At 53.9% G+C, this 25472-nt stretch overlaps 8 protein-coding genes across 8 annotated transcripts; 5 read left to right on the top strand and 3 right to left on the bottom strand.

The window, feature by feature from the left end:
* Positions 1 to 457: 457 nt before the first annotated feature.
* On the top strand, positions 458 to 5296 carry CORC01_08565 (uncharacterized protein; the record flags this gene model as incomplete). Its single annotated transcript, XM_022620195.1, has 3 exons — positions 458 to 1561; positions 1611 to 5084; positions 5138 to 5296. Coding segments are annotated over 3 exons (4737 nt in total), but the record flags the coding sequence as incomplete, so codon positions are not given.
* Positions 5297 to 6218: 922 nt separating this feature from the next.
* On the bottom strand, positions 6219 to 7231 carry CORC01_08564 (uncharacterized protein; the record flags this gene model as incomplete). The annotated part of the gene is made up of 3 exons (XM_022620194.1): positions 6219 to 6503; positions 6563 to 6752; positions 6894 to 7231. The coding sequence occupies 3 exons, from the start codon at positions 7229 to 7231 to the stop codon at positions 6219 to 6221; spliced, it is 813 nt and encodes a 270-aa protein (XP_022473348.1).
* A 2074-nt stretch (positions 7232 to 9305) lies between these two features.
* On the top strand, positions 9306 to 12751 carry CORC01_08563 (uncharacterized protein; the record flags this gene model as incomplete). Its single annotated transcript, XM_022620193.1, has 2 exons — positions 9306 to 12362; positions 12431 to 12751. 2 exons carry the CDS (start codon positions 9306 to 9308, stop codon positions 12749 to 12751), a joined length of 3378 nt encoding a protein of 1125 aa, XP_022473347.1.
* Positions 12752 to 13374: 623 nt separating this feature from the next.
* Positions 13375 to 17701, bottom strand: CORC01_08562 (AT hook domain-containing protein; the record flags this gene model as incomplete). The annotated part of the gene is made up of 2 exons (XM_022620192.1): positions 13375 to 17378; positions 17431 to 17701. 2 exons carry the CDS (start codon positions 17699 to 17701, stop codon positions 13375 to 13377), a joined length of 4275 nt encoding a protein of 1424 aa, XP_022473346.1.
* Positions 17702 to 18533: 832 nt separating this feature from the next.
* CORC01_08561 (4-hydroxybenzoate polyprenyl transferase) lies at positions 18534 to 19763 on the top strand (the record flags this gene model as incomplete). The annotated part of the gene is made up of 1 exon (XM_022620191.1): positions 18534 to 19763. One exon carries the CDS (start codon positions 18534 to 18536, stop codon positions 19761 to 19763), a length of 1230 nt encoding a protein of 409 aa, XP_022473345.1.
* Positions 19764 to 20054: 291 nt separating this feature from the next.
* On the bottom strand, positions 20055 to 20595 carry CORC01_08560 (ribosomal protein S12; the record flags this gene model as incomplete). Its single annotated transcript, XM_022620190.1, has 2 exons — positions 20055 to 20233; positions 20349 to 20595. The coding sequence occupies 2 exons, from the start codon at positions 20593 to 20595 to the stop codon at positions 20055 to 20057; spliced, it is 426 nt and encodes a 141-aa protein (XP_022473344.1).
* Positions 20596 to 21121: 526 nt separating this feature from the next.
* CORC01_08559 (uncharacterized protein) lies at positions 21122 to 22027 on the top strand (the record flags this gene model as incomplete). The annotated part of the gene is made up of 1 exon (XM_022620189.1): positions 21122 to 22027. The coding sequence occupies one exon, from the start codon at positions 21122 to 21124 to the stop codon at positions 22025 to 22027; it is 906 nt and encodes a 301-aa protein (XP_022473343.1).
* Positions 22028 to 23556: 1529 nt separating this feature from the next.
* On the top strand, positions 23557 to 23901 carry CORC01_08558 (uncharacterized protein; the record flags this gene model as incomplete). Its single annotated transcript, XM_022620188.1, has 2 exons — positions 23557 to 23741; positions 23799 to 23901. The coding sequence occupies 2 exons, from the start codon at positions 23557 to 23559 to the stop codon at positions 23899 to 23901; spliced, it is 288 nt and encodes a 95-aa protein (XP_022473342.1).
* Between the last annotated feature and the right edge of the window lie 1571 nt (positions 23902 to 25472).

The following is a 25472-nucleotide window of genomic DNA, read 5'->3' as shown; positions in this document are numbered from 1 at the left end:
TTTGCATCGCCCTTCACATATCCATCCCCCTGTCCACTTCACTTTGCCCAGCCCAATTTCGAGTCACCGCTTTCCAAGGGACTGGCCGCTTTTGAGACATTGTTACCGCCTCGACTTGGACGTTCTGGAGCTGCCCGCACGTACGTACACGCACCAGCGCAGACTCCGATTCCTGGGCATACAATTTCCGCCCTCCCGTCGCCTTCTTTCTTAGTTTTCACCGACCATATTTTTCTCCCTCTGCTCATCGTAACCTGGCCTGCCGCCTGCCTAACATTGTCGCTCCCCTCCCCTTCCTAGACCGGAGCATAACCTGAGAGAAAGAGGAAGAAACAACCTAGCTACTTTCACTCCAACCACCCCGACAGGAAGCCAGCGAGAAGAAAAGAAAAGACGATTGAGAAAACAAGAAACATTCGCGTTCCCCGGCGTCGCAGCAATGTGCTCTTAGAATAGATACCCTATCCGCTACGTCTTCCAGCTCCGCACCGTACAGACAAGAGAAGGACTTGCAGGGCCCTCCGAACGCTCAACCTCCGACCATTACTACCCAATTGCCCCGACGGCCGCTCGTCAGCAACAGGTCACACCGTGTTTCCGCCGCACATCCCGGCCCAGCCCAGTGCGACAATCAAACACAAACTTACCTCGCCCAGCGCAAACCCGGGCCGGACTCGCATTAGAGGGACACACTGGACGGTGGGCCCCCACTCCACCGCCTGGCCTACCTTACACCACTTTACCACGAGACGCCCTTTTCCCCACAACATCCCCAGACCGAGCTTTCACCTCCTCCCCTTTAGTCGCCATCTCCGCCGTCGTCGCCGTCGTCGTTGTCGTCGTCGTCGTCGTTTGGTCTTGCACAACACATCTTCCATCCATTATCACTGTTGCTGGCCAAGGTATGACGACTGCTGGTGCCGCTATCGGTGCCAGCCCTATGCCAGCCGTTCCGGGAATGTCCCCCACCGGCGAATTCAACGAGTTCTTGGAATACGACGAGAACAACCCGTTCGGTGACTCGAGTCCCTTGCCGACAAATTTCGACCTAAACGCCCACGACACCCTTAAATTATCCGATTTCCCACAATCCCTTCACGAAGCAAAGTCGCTCGAACCCCAGGCCACCCTGCTGGCCACCGGCACAGTAGCCGCTGGCTCGCCCGACTCCCTCATCGACTCGTTCCGAGATTCTTCATCCGACTCTGCGTCCTCGAAAAGGACAGCCAGCTCCGCCTCAGGGAAGACCGCCGACGTAATGATGACCGATGGAGCCGACGTCAAGCACGACTGGGGCGCCTCGGCCTTTGTTGGTCGTCCAGAAGACAATATCTTCATGTTCGGCGCAAATGCCGACGCGACGCTCCCCGACGGCCTCGACTTGAACGATGACAAATTTATGGATGAGTCGTTTGACTTTGAGAGTGCGTCGAGTAGTCCTAACGCAGCTGGCGCGATGAGCATGGAATCACCAGAAATGCCAACCATCCACACGAATGGACCGCCAAAGACGATCGCTCCGGGCAATCCCAGAACCGCAAACCACGGCAAGCGGAACTCAGTGAGTGGGATCCCGTGGGACACTGCAGAGCCCAGCTAACGCGACCCAGCAATACTCCATATCGCAACCTATGAATGGATTGAAGATGACCAATTCGAGAGAATGCTCTCCAATGTCCCAGAACATGATAACCAGCCACGAGGCATCCCCATCAGCCTTCTTCAACAGCTCACCCTCACCTGGCGCACCAGACTTCAATGCCGCCGCAATGGGTGCCATGAATCCCCAAGGCTTCTGGCCAGGCAAGCTGGATCCCGCGACGCACCAGATGGTGGCCAACATGCCCATGCCACAGCAATATCACCAACACGATGGTCTCCCGGTGTCGATGGCCCAGCAGATGCCAATTTTCACTCAGCCGAATTTCGATTTCCTCGGCCGTGGCTGTCGGTTGACGATTCACCCGACACCCTCCAAGTCACGCGTTGAGACGCAAATTCCCATCAAATTGACGCTTTTCCCGCTACCGCCTGGTATCAAGCGCCTGCACCTGCCAGTGCACACCATCTCGAAGCCAAAGCTACTAGCGAAGCCACCAGCCGAACGGACACCCGACATGCTGGAACTGTACACCATGCTCGTCTGCACTAGTGCGATGCAAAACGAGGACAACAAGCGCAAGGCCTTCCAGCGTGCCGCAGCCGCCACTCACAGCCCCGTCATGAACGCCCGATCTGTCAGCGACGAGGATGACGAGGAGAACAAGCCGCAAAACGGAGGCGAAGTGCGCATCTGCGCCGGCTGTATTACCCGTGAGCGTAAACGGGCTGCAAGGAAGAAGATCAAGAAGGTCGAGGAGGAGGAGATGTGGAATCGCGATGAGACCAGACGGGTGATTGTCTTCAACACACAAGAAGTGAAGGAATGGCAGACACCCAACGGCGTCGTATCAGACTCTACAGTGACAGGGCGGCCGGAGCCAGTGGCTCCCCCTGGTGCCATGCAAGTCGATGCACCTATGAGAATCGCTTGCTACTGCAGGCACCATGCCGAGAAGCTGGGATTCCAGGTCATCTTCACCATCAAGGACTGGCAAGATCGGGTTGTGGCACAGGAGATGTCTCAATCCATCATGATCACTGACGATCACAAGACGCACCCGATTCCACAGCAGCTGAATCCACCTGCAGCCCAAGCCCCTGATACCAACAGCAGCAATTTGGTACCCGTGATGAACGCTCCGATGGAATCCAGTCCGCTCAGCTCCGGTGGAACACCTTTCCGACTGTCCCATTCTAGCTCGGACTTACAAAACATGCATCGCAACTCCGCCCCTCAATTCGCTGTTGCAAACACAACGACTAAAGCGCCAGCCCCCCCGGCTCCGACCACCACCCCTCGTTCATTATCGCGACCGCAGTCTCCGAATGCGCATGGCGGGCCTCAGACGAAGAAGCGCAAGGCCAGCACTGGATCTAGGGTACCGATAGGAATGGCAATGACGCGCCTAGACACAACGCCCCCTCCTACCCAGATGCCCAATTCAGTACCCGCGGCTGCCTCTGCATCGACATCACCATTTACGCCCAACCTGACCAGCTTCCAGACCCCTCCTGACGCTGTATTCGTTCAGAACGGTGGCCCGCCGCCCATGCCTCAAGCATACGCCACCGGCCCGCCGACGCCCAACAGCAACGACCAGACGCTGTTTACCAATGCCAACCGCTCGGCTAGCATGGATAATGTTGCGATGCCGATGTTCTCGGCACCCGCGTCGGCACACCAGAGCCGCGCAGCAAGCCCCAGTGGACTGCGTAACGGCGTGAACGCGGTGTCACAAAACCAGTTCAACGCGATGTCCTACATGCCAACGAACGCCATCGCTCCAGCGAGACCACAGCCGACTATCCACAAGATCATTCCGAACGAAGGTCCAAAGTCCGGTGGCATCGAGGTTACCATCCTCGGAGCCAGCTTCTACCAGGGTCTCGAGGTTTTGTTTGGCGACCAGAAGGCCACCACAACTACATTCTGGGGCGAATCATCCCTGGTCTGTCTTCTGCCTCCCTCGCCTGTCTCTGGACCTGTCCTTGTTACTTTCAAGCAAAGCCAAACGCAAGCCGGACCGCCGTTCCCCGCTTTATCTAAACAAAACCAAATGTTCAAGTATGTCGACGATGACGAAGAGAAGCTCATTCGCACAGCCCTTTCGATCCTGGGTCACAAAATGTCTGGACAGATGGTTGATGTTAAAGAGCTTGCTCAACGCATTATCGGCCAGGGTGATTCAAGTTGGGGAGCTTCTGGCCCCTCAGGTAACGTCGGCGGCTTTGGCGGAAGTACCTTCAACATGAGCACCGAGTCGCAACTTTTGAAGTGCTTGGAGCTTATCGACCTCGACGACAACCCTAGGATGTCCAGGCTGGATTTGAGAAGATCCACTGGCCAAACGATGTTGCACATGGGATGTGCCTTGGGATATCACCGCTTCATTGCTGGATTGTTGGCGCGCGGTGCTAATCCAGACTTGCGGGATAAGGGTGGCTTCACTCCTATGCATCTAGCAGCAATGAATGACCATGAGTCAATCGTGCGCAGATTGATGCAAGCAGGCGCTGATCCCACGATCCGAAGTCTGTCGGGACTTCGCCCCGCTGACGTTGCCCGCTCACGCAAGGTCATTGATCATATCCGTCGCTGCGAACGTCACATTCGCTCTAGGAGTGGTGGCTCATTGCACAGCAGAGCAAGCAGTGCCGCGTCCCTGAGATCGCTATGGGATCCGCTGGGCATGTCCAGTGAGTCGGAGTCGGCAGATGACGGCGAAGAGAGCGCCGAGTACTCATCGGGAGATTACGAGGACGACGAACAGGAAGAGGAAGACACGTGGCTGAATATGCGCCGCCGATCAAGCAGTCATGCCTTCACCCCACGTCCCGATAGACAGAGCATCCTCCAACGTGGCCAAGACGAGATTCAACCAGGACTTGCGTCGCCCACCACAGCTATTGCCTCGGCCGTCAGGGACCAATTCTCTGCCCAAATTCAGCAGTTCCAGCAAGCCATGGCAGTGCACTTCCCTAACCTTCCGCAAATGCCTGCCCTACCTAGGATGCCAATGCTCCCCGACTACCATGCCTACCTTCAGCAGAACCCTCTCATGGGCAGGGTTACTTCGCTTATGCCTGGCATGTCCGGCTCAAGGCCTGGTTCGGCAGACGAGGAGACACCCAGGCCGATGGACGGAAGGTGGTGGGATCTGTCATCGTTCAGGAACACCAATAACAACTCGGCACCGCCGCCGGCCTATGATGAAATTTTCCCACAAGACGAACTTGACAAGAAGCAGGCTGCCGCTCTTGGGGCTGCTGCTGAGGCTGCCGCCGACATGAAGTGTGCAAGCATTTACGACACCCAGACGACTGAGGTAGCGGAAGCATCGTCAAGCACGGCACCCGTGCCAAGCGTACTCAGAATTGGGCGGAAGAGTGCCATCACAAAGGAACAGCAACAAAACTTCCTACGGGCTCATGAGGCCAAGTTCAAGGGCATGCGCAGCGACAAGAACCTTTGGTTCATTTGGGTAAGCTCCTCGCACGATCTCCAATACATAAGCCAGAAACTGACTTGTAATAGATTCCCCTTCTTACATGTATTCTGGCTGCTATGTTGTACAGCCGTTATCCTCACTACTTTGCCGCGGCCCGGTCCATGCTTGGATCTATTGCCAAGGTCGACGACCAGGTTCCGGAGATTGTAAGGAACGTTCAGGACCGTGTGGTTGAGGTCCTTTAGATCATTTCGACTTGCTTAAAGCCAAATACGTCACGCATTAGGTCAGACGGCTGGCCTTGTTCGGTTTTTTCGGGTCTAAAAGGGAGAAACGGAGTTGGTATTCTGCGGGGGACATGTGGAACAGAGTTCGCCACCTGCCTACAGCGAGTAGGCGGGGTTGAGATGACCGGCACGGCCAAGGAATGCCGTGCCGTTTTTGGGTATGGGTTAAGGACTTGGACGTCGCGCAGCGCCGGCACGGAAAGAAGTTCTTCACGGAACCAGTAAGCCACCTAACTGGGCATGTTCTGTCCCAATCATTATTGATAGTTCACTTTGTTATTTTTATCCGTTGGAGTACCGCGAGGAGTCTCGATGCATGTAGCTCTGCCGAGGTAGCAGACGCGGTCTAGAGGACCGAGATGTTTGTGTCGAGTATTATATATAGCGAGGGGTGCTTTTCACAACTATTTTACATAAGAGGCAGACATTATCGGTCTAGGTCGGGGAATGATGTCGACATTGGTACATTTATACTGTCAGCTTGGGTACATGGAAGTAACGTGAAATAATGTGGCTATCTCCTTTGCCGGTTGGCGGGTGTGATGGATAACTTCAACTCCTTGAAAGCCGTCTTGGAGCCTCCAAAGTTATTAGGGTTAACTGACCGCGTAAGTCTTGTCCAATGATCCCACTTCCTCTCTAAATTATAGTGAAGGTGGCTTTCTTCAAGACCTGACTGGGCTTCAATCTTGATCTGACGCTCTTTTCTCCACCACCAGATACCCGCCATCACCGCACCCGGCCTTATGACGAAACTTCAGTTGTTCGTTAAGATGAAGTTCCAAAGAGCTTCTTCAGGTTTACATGCTGGCGTTGCCGTTGGACGTCTAGACGGCGGTGCGCACCACATTCTCGACGACCCAAAGATGAGCCAGAAGTCTTATTGGAAGATCTGGTGGAGGCCCATGGACACGGTGCCCATTGAGATGGCATTTGTGGGTAAGAAGATGTTGATGAAGGTCAGGGTTGGGTTTGTGGAGGTGATGTAGAAGTGTGACGCTGCTGATACGACCATGGTGGCGTTATAGGTACGGTGGAGGGCTCCGGGGTTCAGACGGCGAGTACTACTCGGTACCATAGGCTTCCCGTACTGGTTTGGGGAGCTCGGTTTCTTGTACAACGTGCATGCTAGGGGCCAAATACCGGCGTTGACGAGGAGGGGTTGCTGTCTGCCAGAAAGCGATGACGATCTGTGCGAGGTGAGGATCGCTCCAGGGCAGGTACATTGCGACGGTTGTCCCGACTTAGATGAGTAGGGCTGCCGGGCAAGAGGGCCTTTGCGAAGGGGAGAGGCACTTCGCCGCCGGAGACGAGGTAGCTCTGCTTTGTTGAGATGAGGGTGTAGGCAAGGTGGTAGAGTGGGATTATGACGCCGCCTCCGATGGTTCGGTACAGAGCTGCCCACGCGGCGTGACTAATTTGTCCATGTCAGTTCATTTTCGCACTTTCATAACCTCATCATTTTCACTGCTCTGGTAAGTGAAGCTACCAAGAACTTGCAAGCTGACGAAACTCCATCGGTTCCTAGACTGATAGGCTTCAACATTGAAGATACACACAACGGGGAAGAAAGTTGGGCAGGAAATGGATCTGCTGCAGCCTCGCCGCCTGATCTAAACGCAGCGGGCCCTGGGCGAAGGACGCGACGAGGAACGACGGCGGCACGTCGATGGCATGGAGGCCGGTGTAGGTGGTACAGAGGCGCGAGGAGCCGTCCTGGAGTTTGCCCGCCTCGACCAGCTTGGCGAGATTGTTTACGAAAGGGGTGTGGCCTGGTTGGATACGTATGAAGGAGAACCCTGCGGCGGAGAAGAGGAGGAATATGGCTGTGAAGATGAGGGTCACCATGGGTGGCCGTGCTGAGGCGGGTTTCGGAGGTGTTGGGTCGGCCATTGTTAAGATAAGTTCTGGGGAAGCTCTTGGGGGAGGCTGGACTACCCTCTTTGATAGACCGCTCCAAAACTCGCGATGAATTTGAAGCTTGAGTACCATGCGACTATGCGGCGTGGTTCCTGGGTCACGGCTGACGTTACCCCTGCATGTCAATTCACTCAATCACTTTGCTGACCGAGCGTGTGAGCCAACACTCTGGTGGCAGGATATTCCTGCTCTTCTTCTCATATTAGAATCAAAGCTATAAACCGCTTAGGCAGAAAAGAGCTCAGTGGATGATGGATGAGAGCTCGGGACTCGTGTAAGAAGAGTATCATGCCCGACATCGCAGTGCGGACATTAAATCCACGGGAATTGACCTAGAAATCTGAAAGCTCATCAAGTCCTGTTTCCAGGATCGGGAGCAAAAGTTGGCTGCATCACTAGTCAACATTAAAAGGTAGGGAGCGCAAAGTTACGAGGGCTAAATCCCTCCTGTGGACAAATGAATAGATGAATAGTAAAAGGGGAGAAAAATCCGAAATTAAAGCAAAAAGGCAAAAGGCAGAGTCAAGGCTCGAACTTTTATACTTCAGTGAAGCTAAGCATGGTCGTGGAGTGATAGGCTATTAGCCACTCAAGCTTCCCGGCCACGTTTCCTTTCGACTGATGAATATTCAGGACGGGCTTTCGAATTATACGACCTGAACCTGAGGCCGCTAAGGTGACCGAGTGCTCTACTTGAGACTGCTCCGGGAGACATTGAATAGTTCCTGTGGTCAGAAAAGCTGCCAAATCAGTGAGGCTAGTCAAGGACGTCGTCATCAGATAGAAGAGACCGAAATGTGGACTGCTTAGATCTTTCCTTACAATGTGGATGAACGTCATACTCCAACGTATTGTTTCGAGGCACCAGGGAGTTCGAAATGCTCTCAAACGGCCTCATATAGACCACTCATATCCCTCTATGTTCATAAATACTTCAGAATTCTGAATAGGCTGATCTCACGAATGAATCAAGATCTGGCCTTTATACGTGATTGCTCACTTACGTCCAGAACCTTCCTTTTGTCAGATGTTAGCAAATATGATGACGCATAGCGCATACGATAGCCAGTGCCAGTAGTAGCTAGTGAAATCCCAAGAAACTGTCTGTGTTTCATGTTGGATTTCCATCGAATTCCACTACCTATATAGTTGGATAATGGAGATTTAAAGCATGGTTCCTCACGGAGGACCTCGCTGAAGACCTCCCAGACGATCTCACAGGGGGCTTCGGCTCTCGAGTAGGTAAGTTTATAGTTCTCAGCCAGGTAGATTCGTGAGACATGTCAATTATTAAGGACGATGTTGCTGAGTGATGACAAGAAGGCCATTGAGAGTTCTCAGGGACGTCACGCATTCACCAGACAAGCCGAGCCCAGCTCATTAGTCGAATTCAGGCTGCCCATCCTGCGGGACGCCAATTTGCCTCGCCCAGTCTTCCTGAAAATTTGCTAAAATTACTAACGTGGGATTGTTGAGGCTCCAGTCTGGAAGCATAGTCTAGTCAAGGCTTCAGGATGAAAATCAAGATCTGTAATGTAAGTGTTATGTCTCGCTTGCCTAGGAGATCCATAATCAGCGGCCAATGTATTTTGGTCCTACTTTTATGAGAAACACCCAAATACAGGGGAAGCAGATACACGACTGACGCAGCTTATTATGTTGAAAAAGATGACTGCTACAAGTTGCATATTCCAGAAGGCGGATGCCACTCCTCGCATAGGGGTCTCGAAGAAACGAAGTTCACCGATCTTGACGCTCGGTGAGTAATCCTTACCTTGGAATTCGTCAAGTAGCTTGTACGTGTTTCCTTGCCAGGATTAGCGGCAGCTGCATGTACCGGGAACATCCCCCGGTCCCGTTGCCTGGCCGCTCCCCACCAATCAGTGGAGCTCTGGCAAAGAGCTCTCCCAAACCTCAAAATTTCCTTTTCCAAACGCGCCTGACCAGCACTCGAGCGCGTCCGTTCATTCACAACACGTTCGACATTCCCTTCACTGTTGCGCCCAATCTCGCCTCCGATTGAACGCGACCACGAGAACATCACGACATGTCGCTCTTCGGCAGCAACACCCTGGGTGGTCTGGGAACCTCGACCAGCGGAACCCAGCAACAGAGCAGCACAGCAGGGGGTCTGTTTGGACAGCAGAACACGACCACCAACCAACAGACAAGCTCTACGCCTGCCTCGGGCGGCCTCTTTGGAAACCTGAATCAGAATAAGCCTGCGACGACTGGCGGTCTATTTGGCGGCGGCGCATCAACGACGACACAACCGGCACAAGGATCCTCGCTCTTTGGAGCGCCTCAGCAGCAGCCACAGCAACAATCAGGCGGACTCAGCTTGGGAGGTTTGGGCGGACTGGGAGCATCTACGGCACAAAAGCCATCTCTCTTCGGCGCAATTGGCGGCGCCCAACAAAACCAAAACCAGACGCAAACGACGGGCTCGACCTTCGGCCAGGGTACTACAAACAACACTCTCGGCGGCTCCCTCTTCCCTTCATCGCAGCAACCGCAACAGAACACGAACAACCAGTCCCAAATTCAGCAGGGCCAGCCTTCAGGGGCATACTTTGATAGCCTCTTCGCCAAAAGCAAGAAGCAGGGAGACGGTGAAAATGGCATGGAGGACCTCCCTAGTCTGCAATTGGGCCTGGGCGACCTTCGCCAGCGCCTGAAGAAGCTGGGAACAAAGGCGCAGGACCGTCCATCCGATGGCAGGGCGCACTACCTTCTCGCTGCGTCCGGCGTCGACCCTTCAACCGCCGCGAAAGACCTCGGATCCCTCGACTTGCAGACTGGCCGTGTCGAGAGACCCTCCGGCTACTCTCCCGCCGAGATTGACGTCGAGACGTACCTCGCGAACCTCCAGACCAAGACGACAATGAGCATGATTGCAGACGGCTTGGAGAGATCGGTCCGCGACTTTGACAACTTCTTGGAGGATAACGTGACGATGGAGTGGGAGGCTCAGCGCAAGCGCATTTACGAGCACTTCGGTATCAAGGCTCGTGAAGAGTCTTCTTTCGGACCCGCCGCGTCGACAAGAGAAGTCTCCGGTGGCTTTGGCCGTTCCCGCCGAAGCAAGAGCCAGGCGACTGGAGCTCGCTCTGGCAGAGCAAGCGTTTTGGGCAAGTCAAGCATGCATCGCTCTGTCATCGGCAACGCAAGCAAAATAGGCTCTCACCAACCAGAGTTCTCAGACATTGACCGGTCCACGGACAATGGCGGTTCATTGACTGGCCACATCAATTCTGATGATAGATCTCTGCGCGAGAAGCAGAGCAAGCTTTCCGAGAAGGTCCGCAACCTCAACCAGGCCCGTCTCATCGCCCACCCCTACCCCATTCTTTCAGAGCTCGCAGATGTTGAGCATAGATCTCTGGACCCATATGCACCTCATATTGTCGAGGCGTACCATGCTGTTCGCGAGATCGTTGGAGAAGACCCCGAAGCAGAGACTACCATCAATGGTGCCACTGCAAAGGAACGGCAGTTTGCCAAGATGTATCTGGACGAAGCCCCCAACTCTTCCAACTCGATATCGATGCGGAAGAGGCTGCTAGATGGTGCCAATAGATACCTCGAGGGGCAATTCCTTCAAGAGGTTGAGGGGCTCATCGCAAAACACCCCCACGAAGCTAATCTAGGTGGCCGTCCCGATATTGTCAGCAAGATCAGAGCTTATATCCGATTACGTTCTGCACGAAAAGATCTGGTGCCTGACAACACGGAGCTTCAGCAAACTGGTGGTGAATATGTCTGGGCAATTGTCTTCTACCTGCTCCGCTCTGGTCACGTCAGCGAGGCAGCGAAGTATGTGAATGATAACAGCAATCAATTCCGCAGCATCGACCGCACGTTCCAGAGCTACCTCAACGGCTACGCCTCTAATGAAGACCGCCGCTTGAAGCGGACGTTGCAGGACAGATGCAACGCGGAGTATACCCAACGTGTGCGCAATGCCCCTGACAACTCAATCGACCCCTTCCGGATGGCGTGTTACAAGATTATTGGCCGCTGTGACCTGAACAACCGGAGTCTGGACGGCCTCAACACGGACATCAATGACTGGATATGGCTTCAATTCAACCTTGCCAGAGAAGGCGACCGTTCTGTTGAGGTGGCTACCGAGGCCTATGGTCTTTCTGAACTCCAGTCAAGTATCAAGGAAATCGGAGCCAAGCACTTCCCCAAGAACTCTGCGGAAGACAACAGCGGCAGTTTTGGCATGTTCTTCTACCTCCAGGTGCTGTCAGGCATGTTCGAAGAGGCTATTGCGTATCTTTACCCCTTTTCCTACGTCGACGCAGTCCACTTCGCCATTGCTCTCGAGTACTACGGCCTTCTCCGACCTTCCGACCCCTTCAGCGCCTCCAACGATCTGCGTAGCTTGAACGTCAAGGATTCGGTTCAGATCAACTTTGGCAGGATGATTGGCTATTACACCAGGGATTTCAGAGCAGCCGACGTTGTGTCGGCTGTTGACTATCTCACCCTCATTTGCCTCAATATGGACTTGTCTGGCGAGGCCGGCCGTCGTCATGCTAACCTCTGCTGGGAGGCTCTGCGCGAGCTCGTGCTCGAGACGCGTGAGTTCAGCAAGCTCATCGGTGACATCCGCCCCGATGGTCAGCGGATACGCGGCATCATCGAGGAGCGCGGCTCCTTGATTGGTCTGACGGAGGAGAATGATTTCATCAATACCGTCACGGTCCAGGCCGCCAGCTTCGCCGACGAGAACGGCCGCACAACCGATTCGGTCCTCCTGTACCACCTGGCTGGCGAGTACGATACCGTTGTCTCCATTGTCAGTCGTGCACTCAGCGAGGCCATCTCTCTCGAGATCGGCGAGGACCCCATGCGTCTCATGCCCGTCAAGCCTCGCGCCGCCGGCCAAGAGGCCGAGACGGGCAGCAGCCTGAGTCTGGCATCCATCGACGACCCCGTGGAGCTCGCCCGTACGATGATGTCCATGTATGAGCGCGATGCCATGTTTCACCGCAAGATCCAGGAGCAGAACAGGGTCGCCTGCCGTGTCCTGCTTGAGATGAGCACCATCAAGTCCTTTGTCGAGGCCGGCCAGTGGGCTCAGTGTCTGGACGTAAGTGACACATCATTACACACTATCACCCCCGCCGCTGCGAATTGATGACTAACTTTACACTCTAGAAAATTCGTGGCCTCGAGATTCTCCCACTCGATGCCAGCGGTGACCCGAGCATCATCCGCGCCTACGCCGCAAAGTTCTCCGGCCTCTCCCAGCCCGTTTCCATCAACGTGCCGAATCTGCTCATGTGGACCATCATCTGCTGCACGCGCCAGCGCGACCAGCTCACCGGTGGCCAGTTCAGCGGCAACGAGGGCACTCGCCGCATGATGGTCGAGCAGATGAAGCAGATGACGCTCGACCTCACCACTTACACCTCGCAGCTGCGTTACCGCTTCCCGCCGCACTTGCACGAGGCACTGGCCAGAGCGTCTGCCGAGTAAAAGTGTTGAATCCTGTGATGACTTTGACATCATGTGTGGCTTGAGGGGGGAGGGGTAAGGGGTGTTTGGTAATTTGGCATTTCAGCAGAGTGAGCGAGGCTCCTACAACTCGAGGATGGGGCGCAAAAGTTTGTTCGAGTAATACGGCAGAAAAGAGAAGCTGAATAGAGATACCTTCGTGACCCAAACTTCGTAAAAATGGTCTTTATGAACCTTTGTCACTGTGTGTCATGGATGTGAGAAACGGCGTCCTAATCAAAAGCACCTAATCGTTCAGTATCAACAGGGTGTTGTATATGGCGTTACTTGCTGCCCACAATTAACGGCGTCATTTTTGCGACATTTACTCAGAGTTAAACTTTGCAAAAAAAAAACTACGTCTTGGTTATATTTTGTCCTAACTAGACCGCTAAAAGATGCTCAACCAGAGAAGCATATCGATTCAGCTCGGTCTGGGTATTCTGGGTATGATGTGACACTATATCTGGCCAAAAAAAAAAAAAAAAAAAACGCCCGCCTGCCCAAACGCCAGACATGATCCCAATTTCCGGTAGAAAAAAAGGGGTGGGAAGTATTTGTAAGTCCTGAGTGGTATCGCAGCCTCATTTACTCGCCATCTTCCCTCAAAAACCTCGTCCACGACCACGGCCCCTTCCACGGGGCCTTCCACGGCCCCGTCCCCTGCTACCTCTGCCCCGGGAAGACCCCCCTCGCAATCTGCCAGGCTCCACGTCATCGAGACCGCTTTCCGACTCGGAAGAAGATGAAATCTCACTCTCAGATTCCGACTCGGAGCCGATTCTCACAACGGTAAGACCACCCGAAGGCCTACCTCGGCGTACAGGAGGCGGAGGGTCAGCCGGAATGCCCGAGTCAGAAGACGACGCAGAGGATGGCGACGCCACCCGAGCAACAAAGTCCGACTGGTTTTCGCCAGACTTTCTCCAGCGTCGACCGACTGCACCTGGAGGCGGAGGAGTGTGATCAGAACTCGACTGTCTCTCTCTCGAGGCGCCTGGCGGCGGAGGAGTGAGATCTACACTTGGTTCTCTCAAAGCTGCTCTACTCGTCTCCTTTGCTGGTTTAATTGCCTCCTCAATAGAAGGCACGATCTTGGCTTGCTGCTCGCTGCGGTCGATGGAAGGCCCCTCGGAAGAGGCTTGGGTCCGAGTCGGAGTCTCGTTAGCACTCGCATCTCGCGACTTACGCGAAGTAATCTTGAACTTTCCTCCACGAGCTGCAACTCGAGCTGCCATCGACATCATGTTTGTCGCACCCGCAGGGGGTGGGGGCGGTGACCGATCAGCGGGTTCCGTCTCTGCAGCGGCAGTCTTGTTCTTGGGTGGTCGACCGCGGCGCCTCTTGAGTGGTTGTGCAGTTGTAGTTGCCTCCGTCGTTACGGTCTCGATAGAGTTGACTGCAGCATTCTGAGACGGACCCTCTCCAGCCAACTCTCGGTCCAGTTGAGCTTCGAGTTCAGCTTCAGTCACATCGTGAGCCGCGTTTGCGTCATCTGCATCGTCGTCGTCGTCGCTGAAAGAGTGACCCTTATTTCTAGGATTGAATGAGCTGGCTCCATCTATCGTCACAACACGGCCCAAGCCGGATCGTCGCGATGCCCGTTCTTCACGTTTCTTTGCTGCATTCCTTGCTGCAAGATCCGCTGGAGACGGTTTCTGAACAGTATCGACCCTTGTAACCGAAGCCGTCGTCGAATTCACGCTCCGCGGCGGCCTGCCTCGCCTCTTCGGCACCCTGGGAGTTTCGCTTTCGGCAGCGGCGGCGTTGGCGGCTGCAGCATCAGTCCCCTTCTGGATGAGAGCACGTATGGCGTCAGAAGCCAGGTCCAGGGGATCAGTGCTGCCATCGCCCGTCTGTGGCTCATCGTTTTGGACCGGCGGCCTCTGCTTGAAAGCTGGCACCATATCATCAGGATCGTCGATCATTGGCTCTTCTGGCTCAGCATAAGACGCTCTAGGCCTTGCATGTCGCAACGAAGGAACATTTGCCGGAAATTGAGGCGCCGGAGGCCCGCGTCGTGCTGCGTTGCCTGCGTTGCCTGCGTTGCCTGCCTGTACTGCCTCTCTCTCCAACTGGACTGAGGCTTCCTCCTCAGGACCAACGCTCACGCCGGCTAGTTCGCCATTTCCACCTTCAACAGCGTCGGATGCCGCGCCTGCAGTAGCGTATAGCGCTGAACCGAATAACGCTGGATCCATGGCGGATTCATCAGCACTGTCGTCTTTCTTTGACTTCTTCCTGGTGTGGCTCTTGGGACCATTGAAGTCTGGATCATGGTCATTCTCGTGTTTTGCCTTCCGCTTCTGCGCCCGCAACATGTTCTTGACAAACTCGGCCTCCTCATCAAACACCATCGCGTCAGGTGAAGGCATTTGGAAGGGGTCGAAGAGGATCTGATCGGGACCACTTTGCTCGTAGTAGCCCATGCCGAACATGCGCTGACCATCCATGCCCAAAGGATCTGGGTACGCTGTCTGGTCCCATTCGGCGTCCATACTCATATCGGCCAAGGGAGCAGACTGATCAATATCCATCCGTGACATGTCTCGATTTGCGCTCAGATCGCTCTGGTCCTGGGCTTGATGTTCGTCCTGCCCACCAAGGGTATGGCTTTGGTCACCGTATCCGTTCATACCACCCTCCACAGACTTGGCAGGGCTGTTAGCGCCGTGAGCGCCGTTAGCGATGTCTTCGGCAGTCAGAGAGGCATTCTCTTGAGCCTTTGCAGTATCGGCCTTCTCCCTTAGCTCCTTCATACGTTTGCTGTTCGTGCTGCGACCTTCTTCGCCAGCTGTCTTGAGCCAGTTCAAGTTATGCACCCGGAAGTCGACGAGAGCCTCAACACTTCTGTCATCGGCAATGGCTCGGGTATCATGACCTAGAAGGGTATTCTTTGGCGTGTAAGGGATACCACTTTCGGCACGGCGGCATGCGCCGCAATTGCAGATGCCAAGGCACTTTGGGCAAAGCCAATTTTCGTTCTCCTGCACCGTCTGCGGCATCTGATCAAATGCACGGTAGAGCACGCCATAGCAGTAGCCTTCTTTGCACTCTGGATTCGAGCATACTTGCACCTTGTAGGCGTAGTCCTTGTGACAGCAAACGTGGCAGCGACGAAGTTCTCCCTTCTTCTTCTTACGCTTGTATTTTCTCTTCTTCGGCTTGCCGTTGTCGTCCAGCTCTGGCTCGGGTTCGGACTCGGTGAGTGGCTTGTCCTCGTCAAGCCTCGAAATATCTTTGAAAGGTCGCCTGTGCAAGCCCTCCTGGCAGATTTCGGCGAGGGCCTTCTTGCCTCGCCGAGTGCGAGCGATCTCAAGGGGCTGCGGCGATAGCTCCATGTCGACAAAACCGTCATTCTTGATGACCATTGCCCGCCAGAGCTCGTAGTTTTCGGTCAGTTGCTCCCACGACCACTGCTCGCACCATTGAAGTTTGGAGATGCAGACACAGGATCGACCCATGGCGTAACATTCCATACATACATCGTATGCATCCTCGTCTCCGTTGACCAGAGTTCGCACACAGTGCTTGCAGGTCAAAAACCTGTTGAAAATGTTCGATCTGCAGTACGAGCAGGTGACGCAAGAGTCGTACTCGACGTACTCGACGTTCTTCTCCTTAGTTGCAAACATCTCGTCGACGAGAATCTCAGTGTAGAGGGAGAACAGATGGCGGAAATCTTTGGCCAGCTGCTTATACCGCGAGGAAGATCGAAAGATCTCGGAGCCTAAACCAACGATGCCCATCTCGCTGTCCTGCTCCGCCTTCACCATCTGCATGAAGTATTTCCTGAGCGTATAATATATGATGGCTTTGTTCTTGTACTGCTCGTCACGACAGACAAGACGAGCTTTGGGAAGGGCCTCGTGAAGTGCCATGTCCAGTGTCTCGACAGTGGTGCGGTTCCAGGCGACCTTCATGCTGCGCGTACCTCTATTCCAGACCTGATGGGGGGCTAGAGGTGGAATGAGGATGAAATCGCCAGGCTTTTGCTCGACAATATAAACGGGGAAGGTTGCCTTTTTCCAGGCGTTGATCTGGGCAAAGTGCTTCTCGATTTCGATGTCGTGGCCGAGCATAGAAAGGAAGTACTCGCGGACGACTTCTCGGTCTTTGGTCTCCGTCATAAACCAGATCGAGCTTCCTGGTTTTTCCCCATTCTCACTCCCTGAAGCCTCGACCATGATATTCTGTCCGAGACTGGCGCACATTTCTCGATGCGCTGGAGTGAAAGTTCCTTCGTGTCCGATATAGCACATGAGATTCTGTGCTCGCATCTCCTCGGGCAGGCTTGACATGAGATCTCCCGCAGGTGCCACCTTTGTTCTATCGCCAAAGCCGCGAAAGACATCGTCGGCTCGAGGGTCTGCTGCTCCTTCGTGTGTGACGTTTCCGTTCATGTAAAACAGATTGGGAGGAATAACCTTCTGCAGGTGTTCGTGCCATTCGGGCGGACAATCGATATCTTTCAGGTAAAGGCGTTGCCTTCTCTCGTCTCGATAATTGCTCGGAGTCCATTGGTCGGTGAGCTGCTTCATGGCTCTCATGTAGTGCCCTGTGGTCATCGGTATTTCCGTCTGGCCGGTAATGTCGCGAACATTTTCCTCTGGCCCAAAGTCAGCTGTTATCACAACCAAGCTGGAGACAGCCTCACTCACGCTTCTTATCGTATGTCTTCTCCATCCACTCTCCACTGAAAAGCCACTGAGGGAGAACATCATTCCATTTCTCAATCACCAAGGGCTTCCCGCCTTGAATGACTTGTAGTTGAACCAGCCTTTCGAACTCCTGGGGGCCTAGTCCCTGGATCTGAGCGGTTGAGATTCGAAGAACCCATTCGAAATTCGGTGTATGGTCGACCAGCGCATGGAGGTCCAAGTGTGGGGGAATCGGATCGAACTTGGCCTGGGGATGCGAAGGTGGTGGCATCTTGACGGCCGATGTTCACTACCGTGGGGTGGGGGATCCCATCAACATGCGATCGTGAACGCGTCAGTCCGGATGCGCAGCGTGTGTATGAATTCTCAGGCGTATCTAGGACGGCTTACGGCGCGTCGAGCCGGTAAACAACGAGGGAGTATGGGCGAAGTAGTCAACTTGTGATCTACGCGACAAACGGCGATGCGATCCAAGGTTGGAAGGCGTGTCGCGTAAACGAAAAGTGGCGTCGGGCAAGGCTGACCGATTCAAGGTTCAAAGCTGATGGGGGGACAGGAAAGCCAAATGCGCAGCCAATCAACGTCTGCAAATCTTCAAGTACCTTGGCACCCAAGGATCATGAGCACGGACCGCACTTAAGCTCGGGACCCTTTGACGAAGGCTCTCAAATTTCGGTTCTCTCGGTGACGACTGGAAAAAAGTCAAAGGGAGCACTTCTGGATTTTGGTAGAGCTTCGTATCGATTGTTGGTAAGTCTGTAGCTTTCTTTTACTCTTCCTTGGTGGAGACTTTCACTTGTCTTATATTCACTGGCTCCTGCCTCTGAAGCTTGCACCAGTCAATGCAGTAGGTCTATTCGTACTTGCCATATTGATCAAAGTTGAGCGAGCTGGCACCCTTGCATATTACAGCATACCCAGCATCAGAGCTTCATGTATGGCTCAGTTTTCATTGTTTTTCATAACGTAGATACTACACCGTTGGGAAGCCGACTCGTTTTTCAGTTTCCGTCCGTATACCTACAGCTGACCCATTGGCTTGTATACTTGGACCCCAATTACTCAATATGATAATCAGACTAACATAGCGACAGTTCCTTGAAATGAGGCAGGTCAGCTTGCTAAGAGGCCCCTTGAAGGCGGCATGCAGTCCTTCCACGGGAACAACGAGGTTATTATCAGCGGCAGTACATTCTCGGCTGGGCTTGCAGGCGCACCGCAAGCCTAGCACAAACCTCATTCTTCGGAGCTCAGCTCGCCAACAACAGACAACTCTCCACACTTCAACGCAACGCCTCACCACAGCCATTGCTCCAGACACTCCCGAACCAGCATCGCCCGAAGCCGTGTACTCGCCACCCGAGACCGGTATCATTTCTTACTTGCCCGCATCATGGGTCCCGTACGCAGAACTTACCCGCATCGATAAGCCGGCGGGCACTTACTATCTCTTCTTCCCCTGTCTCTTCTCAACTCTGATGGCCGCACCAATGGCCATGCCCATGGCATCTCCGGGCTCCGTCATTGGCACTTCGCTTCTATTCTTCTCGGGAGCTCTCATCATGCGGGGCGCAGGCTGCAGCATTAATGATCTGTGGGATCGTAACCTCGATCCACACGTCACCAGAACCAAGTTCCGACCCATCGCGCGAGGCGCCATTACACCCTTCAAAGGTTTCGCGTTCACCGGTGCCCAGCTCCTGGCTGGTCTGGGTATCCTGGTTCAATTTCCCACGTCCTGTCTCTTCTACGGCATCCCGAGCCTGCTCTTCGTTGTGTCTTATCCCCTGGCCAAGCGGGTCACCTACTACCCTCAGGCCGTACTAGGCCTGACCTTTTCTTGGGGTGCGATGATGGGCTTCCCAGCTCTCGGAATCGATTTGTTGTCCAACAGTGCAGCGTTGACAGCTGCTGCGCTTCTGTATACTTCAAACGTCGCTTGGACGATTCTGTACGACATGATCTACGCCCACATGGACATCAAGGATGACGTCAAGGCGGGCATCAAGAGTATTGCTCTTAAGCACGATGCCGAGACCAAGCAGGTCTTGACGGGCTTGGCCGCTGTTCAATTAAGTCTCTTGAGCGCTGCTGGCTTCGTGGCTGGCGCTGGTCCAACCTTTTTCATCGGTAGCGTCGGTGGAGCAGCGGTGACACTCGGTATCATGATCAAGCGGGTCAACTTGAAGAGCGTCAAGGACTGCTGGTGGTGGTTTATCAACGGTTGTTGGATTACAGGCGGTGTCATCAGCTTGGGTCTTGCAGCTGATTACACTGTAAGATACGTCCAAGACGGAAACGAGGAGGCTGCAAGTGAGAAGCAATTGGACTAGAAAACTTGAAAGGGCGTATAAATGCCAGGAAAAATGTACCAACATCATCTGTAAATTTCATAGCACGTAGAATCACCATTCCCTGATTCTTCTTCTTCACGCCCCGAATAACCCCGTTTTTGTGTGATGTGAATGCCGCATTTCAGGTGACTTTCATGATGTTTTATTTCATCGACCAAAGTCTACCCGCAGTATCAGGACCATAACCCATTGATGCCAATGCAAGCGTAAAACTCCGAGTGCCGAATTTTCTTCCACTGTCCTTCCCATGCTTCGCGAAAAGCCTCCCGTTTAGGATCTGGGCTTCTCCTTCTTCTCCTTCCACAGAGCGAGCAGACCGACACCAGAGACCTTGACAACCTTGAAACGGACACCGGGAATATCACCCTTGGCCTTGCCCTTGCGACCGAAACCGGCCAGGAGGACCTCGTCGTTCTCGTCGACGAAGTTCAAGCAACCGTCGTTGGGGACTAGAATCCAAATATATTAGCATTTCGGTTCCTTCGCTACATGGCCACTCTCGACCAGTTTCCATTCTCTTGTTTGCCGTCGAGAATCGTATGAGGTGATCGGGGTTCATCGTACCGAAAGCAGTGACCTTCTTGCCGTTCTTGATCAACTGAACACGAACGCACTTTCGGATAGCGGAGTTGGGCTGCTTGGCCTCGACACCGACCTTCTCAAGGACGATGCCCTTGGCGTGGGAGGAACCACCGAAGGGGGAGGACTTGAAGGCGGTACCGAGGGCACGCTTCTTGTATCCGAGATCGGCCCACTTCTGGTCCTTACGGTTCATGCGCAGCTTGCGCGCCGCATTGAGTCCACGAGGCATGTTGGCTGGTTGAGACTATCGTCAGTTGAAAAAGTTCCAAGAGGGGTATTTTGGTGTGGCAATCGGTGGGATTTCGTTGTCGAGTTCGTGGGAAATTTTCTTGGGAGTTCGTCGTCGATAGGTTGGAGATTCTGAATGGGATAGCGAAACGTACCGATGTGTTGGGGGGTATCGCGGAAATTGACTTGGTGGTGGTGATAGTGCCTGACTGCTTCTTCGCGAAAAGTGCTATCCTCAGATTTGTCCGACGACAGCTTTTTCGGCACACAGAGGGTTTGTGCCCTTCGGTCGAAGGAGCGTGATTTTCCATCACGTGACTGTGGCTCGTGCTTTCCCCCTACCTGAGGAGCGGAAGAATACCGGGATTGGAAGCCAGAAGTGGGGGCATGTTCACCCGCCCATAGCCAGGCTTGAACCACTTTCGTCCGCACGGAGCTCGAACCCCACGCTGCTGACGGTCTTACCTTAGCCAGGGGTGTCGCCCCAGGTCCGCAACTTGCCTCGAGTATCCAACCAATCCTATCAGATGCCGTCAAGTTCAAGAGAAGCTGTCTCAGACGCCAAGTCCCGAGCTTGGAATGTTCACGACGACACACAAAATGTAGGCATGTCTCAATCAGTCAAGAGCAAAGGCAAACAGCGCGACCCTCCGCCGTCTCTATTCCTTCATCCATCTCCTGCCGCCTCTCATGCCTCGCTACCAGGTATACTGGCGCCTGGAGCGCCGGCGACCTCCTCCACTGGCGTCTCACCTCTTCCTCAGCAGGCCATGAACCTGCAACGGAATGGATCTCTTCATACCAGCTCGGTCGTCGCGTCATCAGTTGCGCGCCCTACCCGGAATCTCAAGACCGCCGACAGTACCCGGAGCAGCGACAGGACCGACGCATTGTGGGCCGAGATGCAGGCAACGCTCGAGGAGGTTGAACTTTCAGCGTCAGGTGGAACTCACGTGTTTGGACCCGATCATGATCGCAAACTGGAAGAGTTGAGAACAGCTCAGATCGACCTGGCACAGGCTTGGGCGCGGAGTGAGGCCGATGAGGCCATTGAGATGACGGGCCAGCGTTCCAACACGTCAGCAGCCGGGGAGGAGGTCCGCAACTTGAAGAGTGCAGTGCTCGGAGAGACGGGCGTGGCGTCAGATGGTAACGAGGGACCGCGAAGCACGGGAAGCAACAATGGCCGGCCAGGTAGCAGCGGGGGCACGGAGCGACTTGGTGCGAAGCTCGAGCAGGAGACGGAGGTGGACATCCTGCTTGCACGAAAGAGGCGCGAGGCCAACGATCGGTACTTTCAACGGGTCAACAAAGGCGTTCTCGACGTCGTTGCCAAACTTGAACATGTTGCTGTTGCGATGCGAGCTGTCGAGCAGGAGACTAAGGATATCTGGGGTGATAATGACAGCGCGGCAGGCAGTGCGAAGGGGTAGAAGCATCCGGTGACCGTTATGAGTTTGTTTGCTTTTTCCACCGACACACAACCCGCGGCGCTTGCATTGCACCAGCATTGTTTCTTTGCATGTTTGGGAATAGGAGTCTCGTTGTTTAGTGGTCATGAATCGGCGTTGAGGATCACATGCTCGTCTATGGGGAGAATAGCGGCACCCCACCAATGCCAGGCCTCTCAGGTCTCTAGGTCGGCACTTAATGCTCACGGAATTAAATAATATCCCTACGCCAAATGAACGGTACTATTCACGTTTACAAGGCGACCAACGATATACAAATCGTCTACACATACACAGATCTGCTGGCTGAGTGTGAAGCTCAATTCTTGAATCCTATCGTCGGGTGAGCCGGATAACGTCGTACACATGAGTCGGCTGGTGATCGGATGCGTAAGACTTACTCGCCCACAATCTACATTGAGATTACCATATCGCTAATTTGTTTTTGAGTCTGCAGCGGGACATTCGCGTGCATGCAGCGGTTGATAGCTCGAAAGCGTTGGTTACACCAGGAAGTCCTACACAATTACATTAGGTTGCTGTACAAGGTGAGACGGTTGGTGAAATTGGTGAGTGTGAATCGGAGCTCAAGATTGGCTGAGGTTGCCATGTTCCCGCTGGTGACCTTCCATCATGCAGGGAAGACCGAGTTCTGACGGGACGACGGAGGACACCGTGACCGGAAGAGGAGGAAACAGCGAGGTGGGACTTTAGTTGCATGTCACCACTTTGAAGCCGCGCCAAGGCCCTTGCCACCCCATGCAGTTGTCGTGCTGCGGTTTCTGTACACTAGGTATGGAGACTTGAGAGTCGGACGGAAATGCTGGCGAAAAAAATAGGTGGCACATGTGCAGGTTGTCCCATCACTGCCGGTTCCCACACCATGCCAGACGTGCATAAGATACTGATAGACCTTACTGGCTGGAACCTGGCAAGCTGGACGCAACCAGTGACAAACAGGTCCTTTTGGGACAAAATGCCAACGGACCACCTCCACTGCTTTGGGGGGGGGGGGACCACACGGGTGACGGAGCCCCCTACTGGGGCAGGTGGTGGCTTGCAAGTACCTCAAGGTTCGGCTGGCGACTGCCCATCCAAGCACCCAAATTCCGCGCTGTGTCCCCATTCAATAAGCGATCACCTTACCATGACATAGGGGAACCCAAACATCGACATCCATCAAGGCCCAGTCCGTCCACATCCAACCTGCTGAACTTGCTTCCTGCATCCACCTGTCCTTCATCAATCCGCGAGTCTCCAGCAACTTTCTCTAGCAACGATTAAATACCCGTCGACCCCCCCACACTGGACCCTTGGGCGCAATCGTCAATCACACTACCTTACCCAGCAACTCCGCCACTACGCTCATCCTCGACCTTGACCGATCTTTGATCGCCCTGAACGCAGACTCTCCATACCGAATCGCATCGACATCGGCGACAGCAAAGACACACGAACTCCAATTTTTCGATCAACCTCTTGTCGCACCCCGCACCCCGCAACCCGCAACCATGAGACCCTCCACCTTTCTCGTTGCAGCTCTGGCTGTCGTCCCCGGCGTTCTCGCCGTCGACCAGATGAAGTCCGTCATCGTCTGGGCCCAGTCCGATTCCATCGGTGACGATGTCATCCAGAAGGCGAGGCAATCCATCATCGATGCTGGCGGCCAGATCACCCATACCTACTCTTTGATTAGGTGAGCAATCATTTTTCAGCGATTCGACGTTTCCAAACTGCAGCTAACAATTGACAGGGGATTTGCCGCTGTCACGCCCGCCAAGGTCCTTGAAACCGTTCAAGCCTTCAGCGAAGGCCTCGCAATCGAAGAGGATCATACTGTCACCAACTCCGTATAGATTAACGCATCATCGGAACAAGACGTCAATCATTCTGCGTAACTGGCGACAGACAATTTGCGAAGCATGCATCTGGTCAAAGAAACAACAATGTGCGAAAAGGGACTTTGGCTGGACTAGGTCACAAGGACAATGATATCCGCCGCCTTTCCCGGCGGCTGCGACAGGGACAAGCGAGGAGGGCAGTTTCTAATTTACCTTTGCCGTCATAAGACGATTCATAACTACGGAGTCGGGAGTTACATCGATGAGAAGTGCCTCAAGGCATCTTTTTATGTACCTTATTACGGCCGCGTGAGGCTTGAGCCGCAAGTGGTTCAATCCTGCTCAACGCCTCAAAACAAATTTAAAATCAAATCGTTAGTACCTTTTCATGCTTCTAGTCTCTACCACGGCTGCCCTGCCACGTTCAAGGGAGTCCTTCTCCATTGGCGGCATCTCTGCTTTGCTCAACATTGACGGAGTGGCGTTCCGGAGTGATGTAAGTCAGGCTCTGGATGCGGCTGACATCCACACGGCAACGTCGATGAGGGATCTAAGCCTTGTGTGAACGCTCCGTCCTTCATGAACCAATCCCCAAGGCGATGTACCTGATGAGTGGGGGATTCCTGTGCGGCATGAAAGCATATGTGCAGATCAAAAGCGGATTTTCTGCGTCTTCTAGCTTCTCCACTGCCGGCCAAGGATGCTGATCCAGGCTTTTTTTGGCCAGGGACGGATATGTCGCTGAGAGGCACAGACTACATTATATTTCGAAGCCTCGTCTAGAGCATGAAATGCTGCAGGTGCCTCATTGCAGTGACACAACATACCTCAAAGTACAAGTGTGTCGGCGGTCCTCACGGGATGCAAGCCCGGTGTTTCTGATACCTCGCGTAGTGCTCCAATTGGGTTGGGCAGAAAAAGCACCTAGCAATCTCACACTCAGACGTGTCAAAGCGCAAGGTGGGGGAGATTTTGAAAAGCCACTCTTTAAAGACCAGCCCGGCTCTTTGGATGTGACACGGGCAGTCTGTCTGTCACTGACTGACGACAGACCTGAAAGGGGGGGCTGAAGAGAGAATCCTCCAGCCTGCCTACCTTACTTAGGTATCAGTGGGTTGGCTCTTTGGTTCGGCACGGAACCGTGGAGAAGGGTCCAAAGCGAACCGGTTCCAAGCCTACGATGGTGACTAACCTCCTCGAACTTTCGTGGAGAAGCCCACATTAATGGGATATCAAGACCGTCCAAGATTCCGGTATCTGTACCGTGGGCTCTTCCGACTGCGATGGGGAAAGTGATATTGAAGGGTCGTTGGTGGTCAAGTTAGGTGTTGATGACCCAGGACCGTCCGATATGATGACTTGGAGTCTGTGCTTGTGGCCGCCAAGGTACAAGAATAGTGCAGTTTGAACATGGTTCGGAATTGTTTGATGGAAGAGACGCCTTTCGATTGATGTTGGGTTTCGAAAGAGAATACGAGGTTTCTCGATAAACACTCAAGTACAATATTATTGTTCTTCGGCTCGGCATTGTGACCTGACCTAGGCTCGGGTATAAAGGAAGACATTCATCCAGGCAAACCTGACAA

Source organism: Colletotrichum orchidophilum (assembly GCF_001831195.1).
Source record: "Colletotrichum orchidophilum strain IMI 309357 chromosome Unknown Scaffold_73.1, whole genome shotgun sequence".
NCBI classification, from domain to species: Eukaryota; Fungi; Ascomycota; class Sordariomycetes; order Glomerellales; family Glomerellaceae; genus Colletotrichum; species Colletotrichum orchidophilum.
This window is presented reverse-complemented; position numbering and strand designations above follow the sequence as displayed.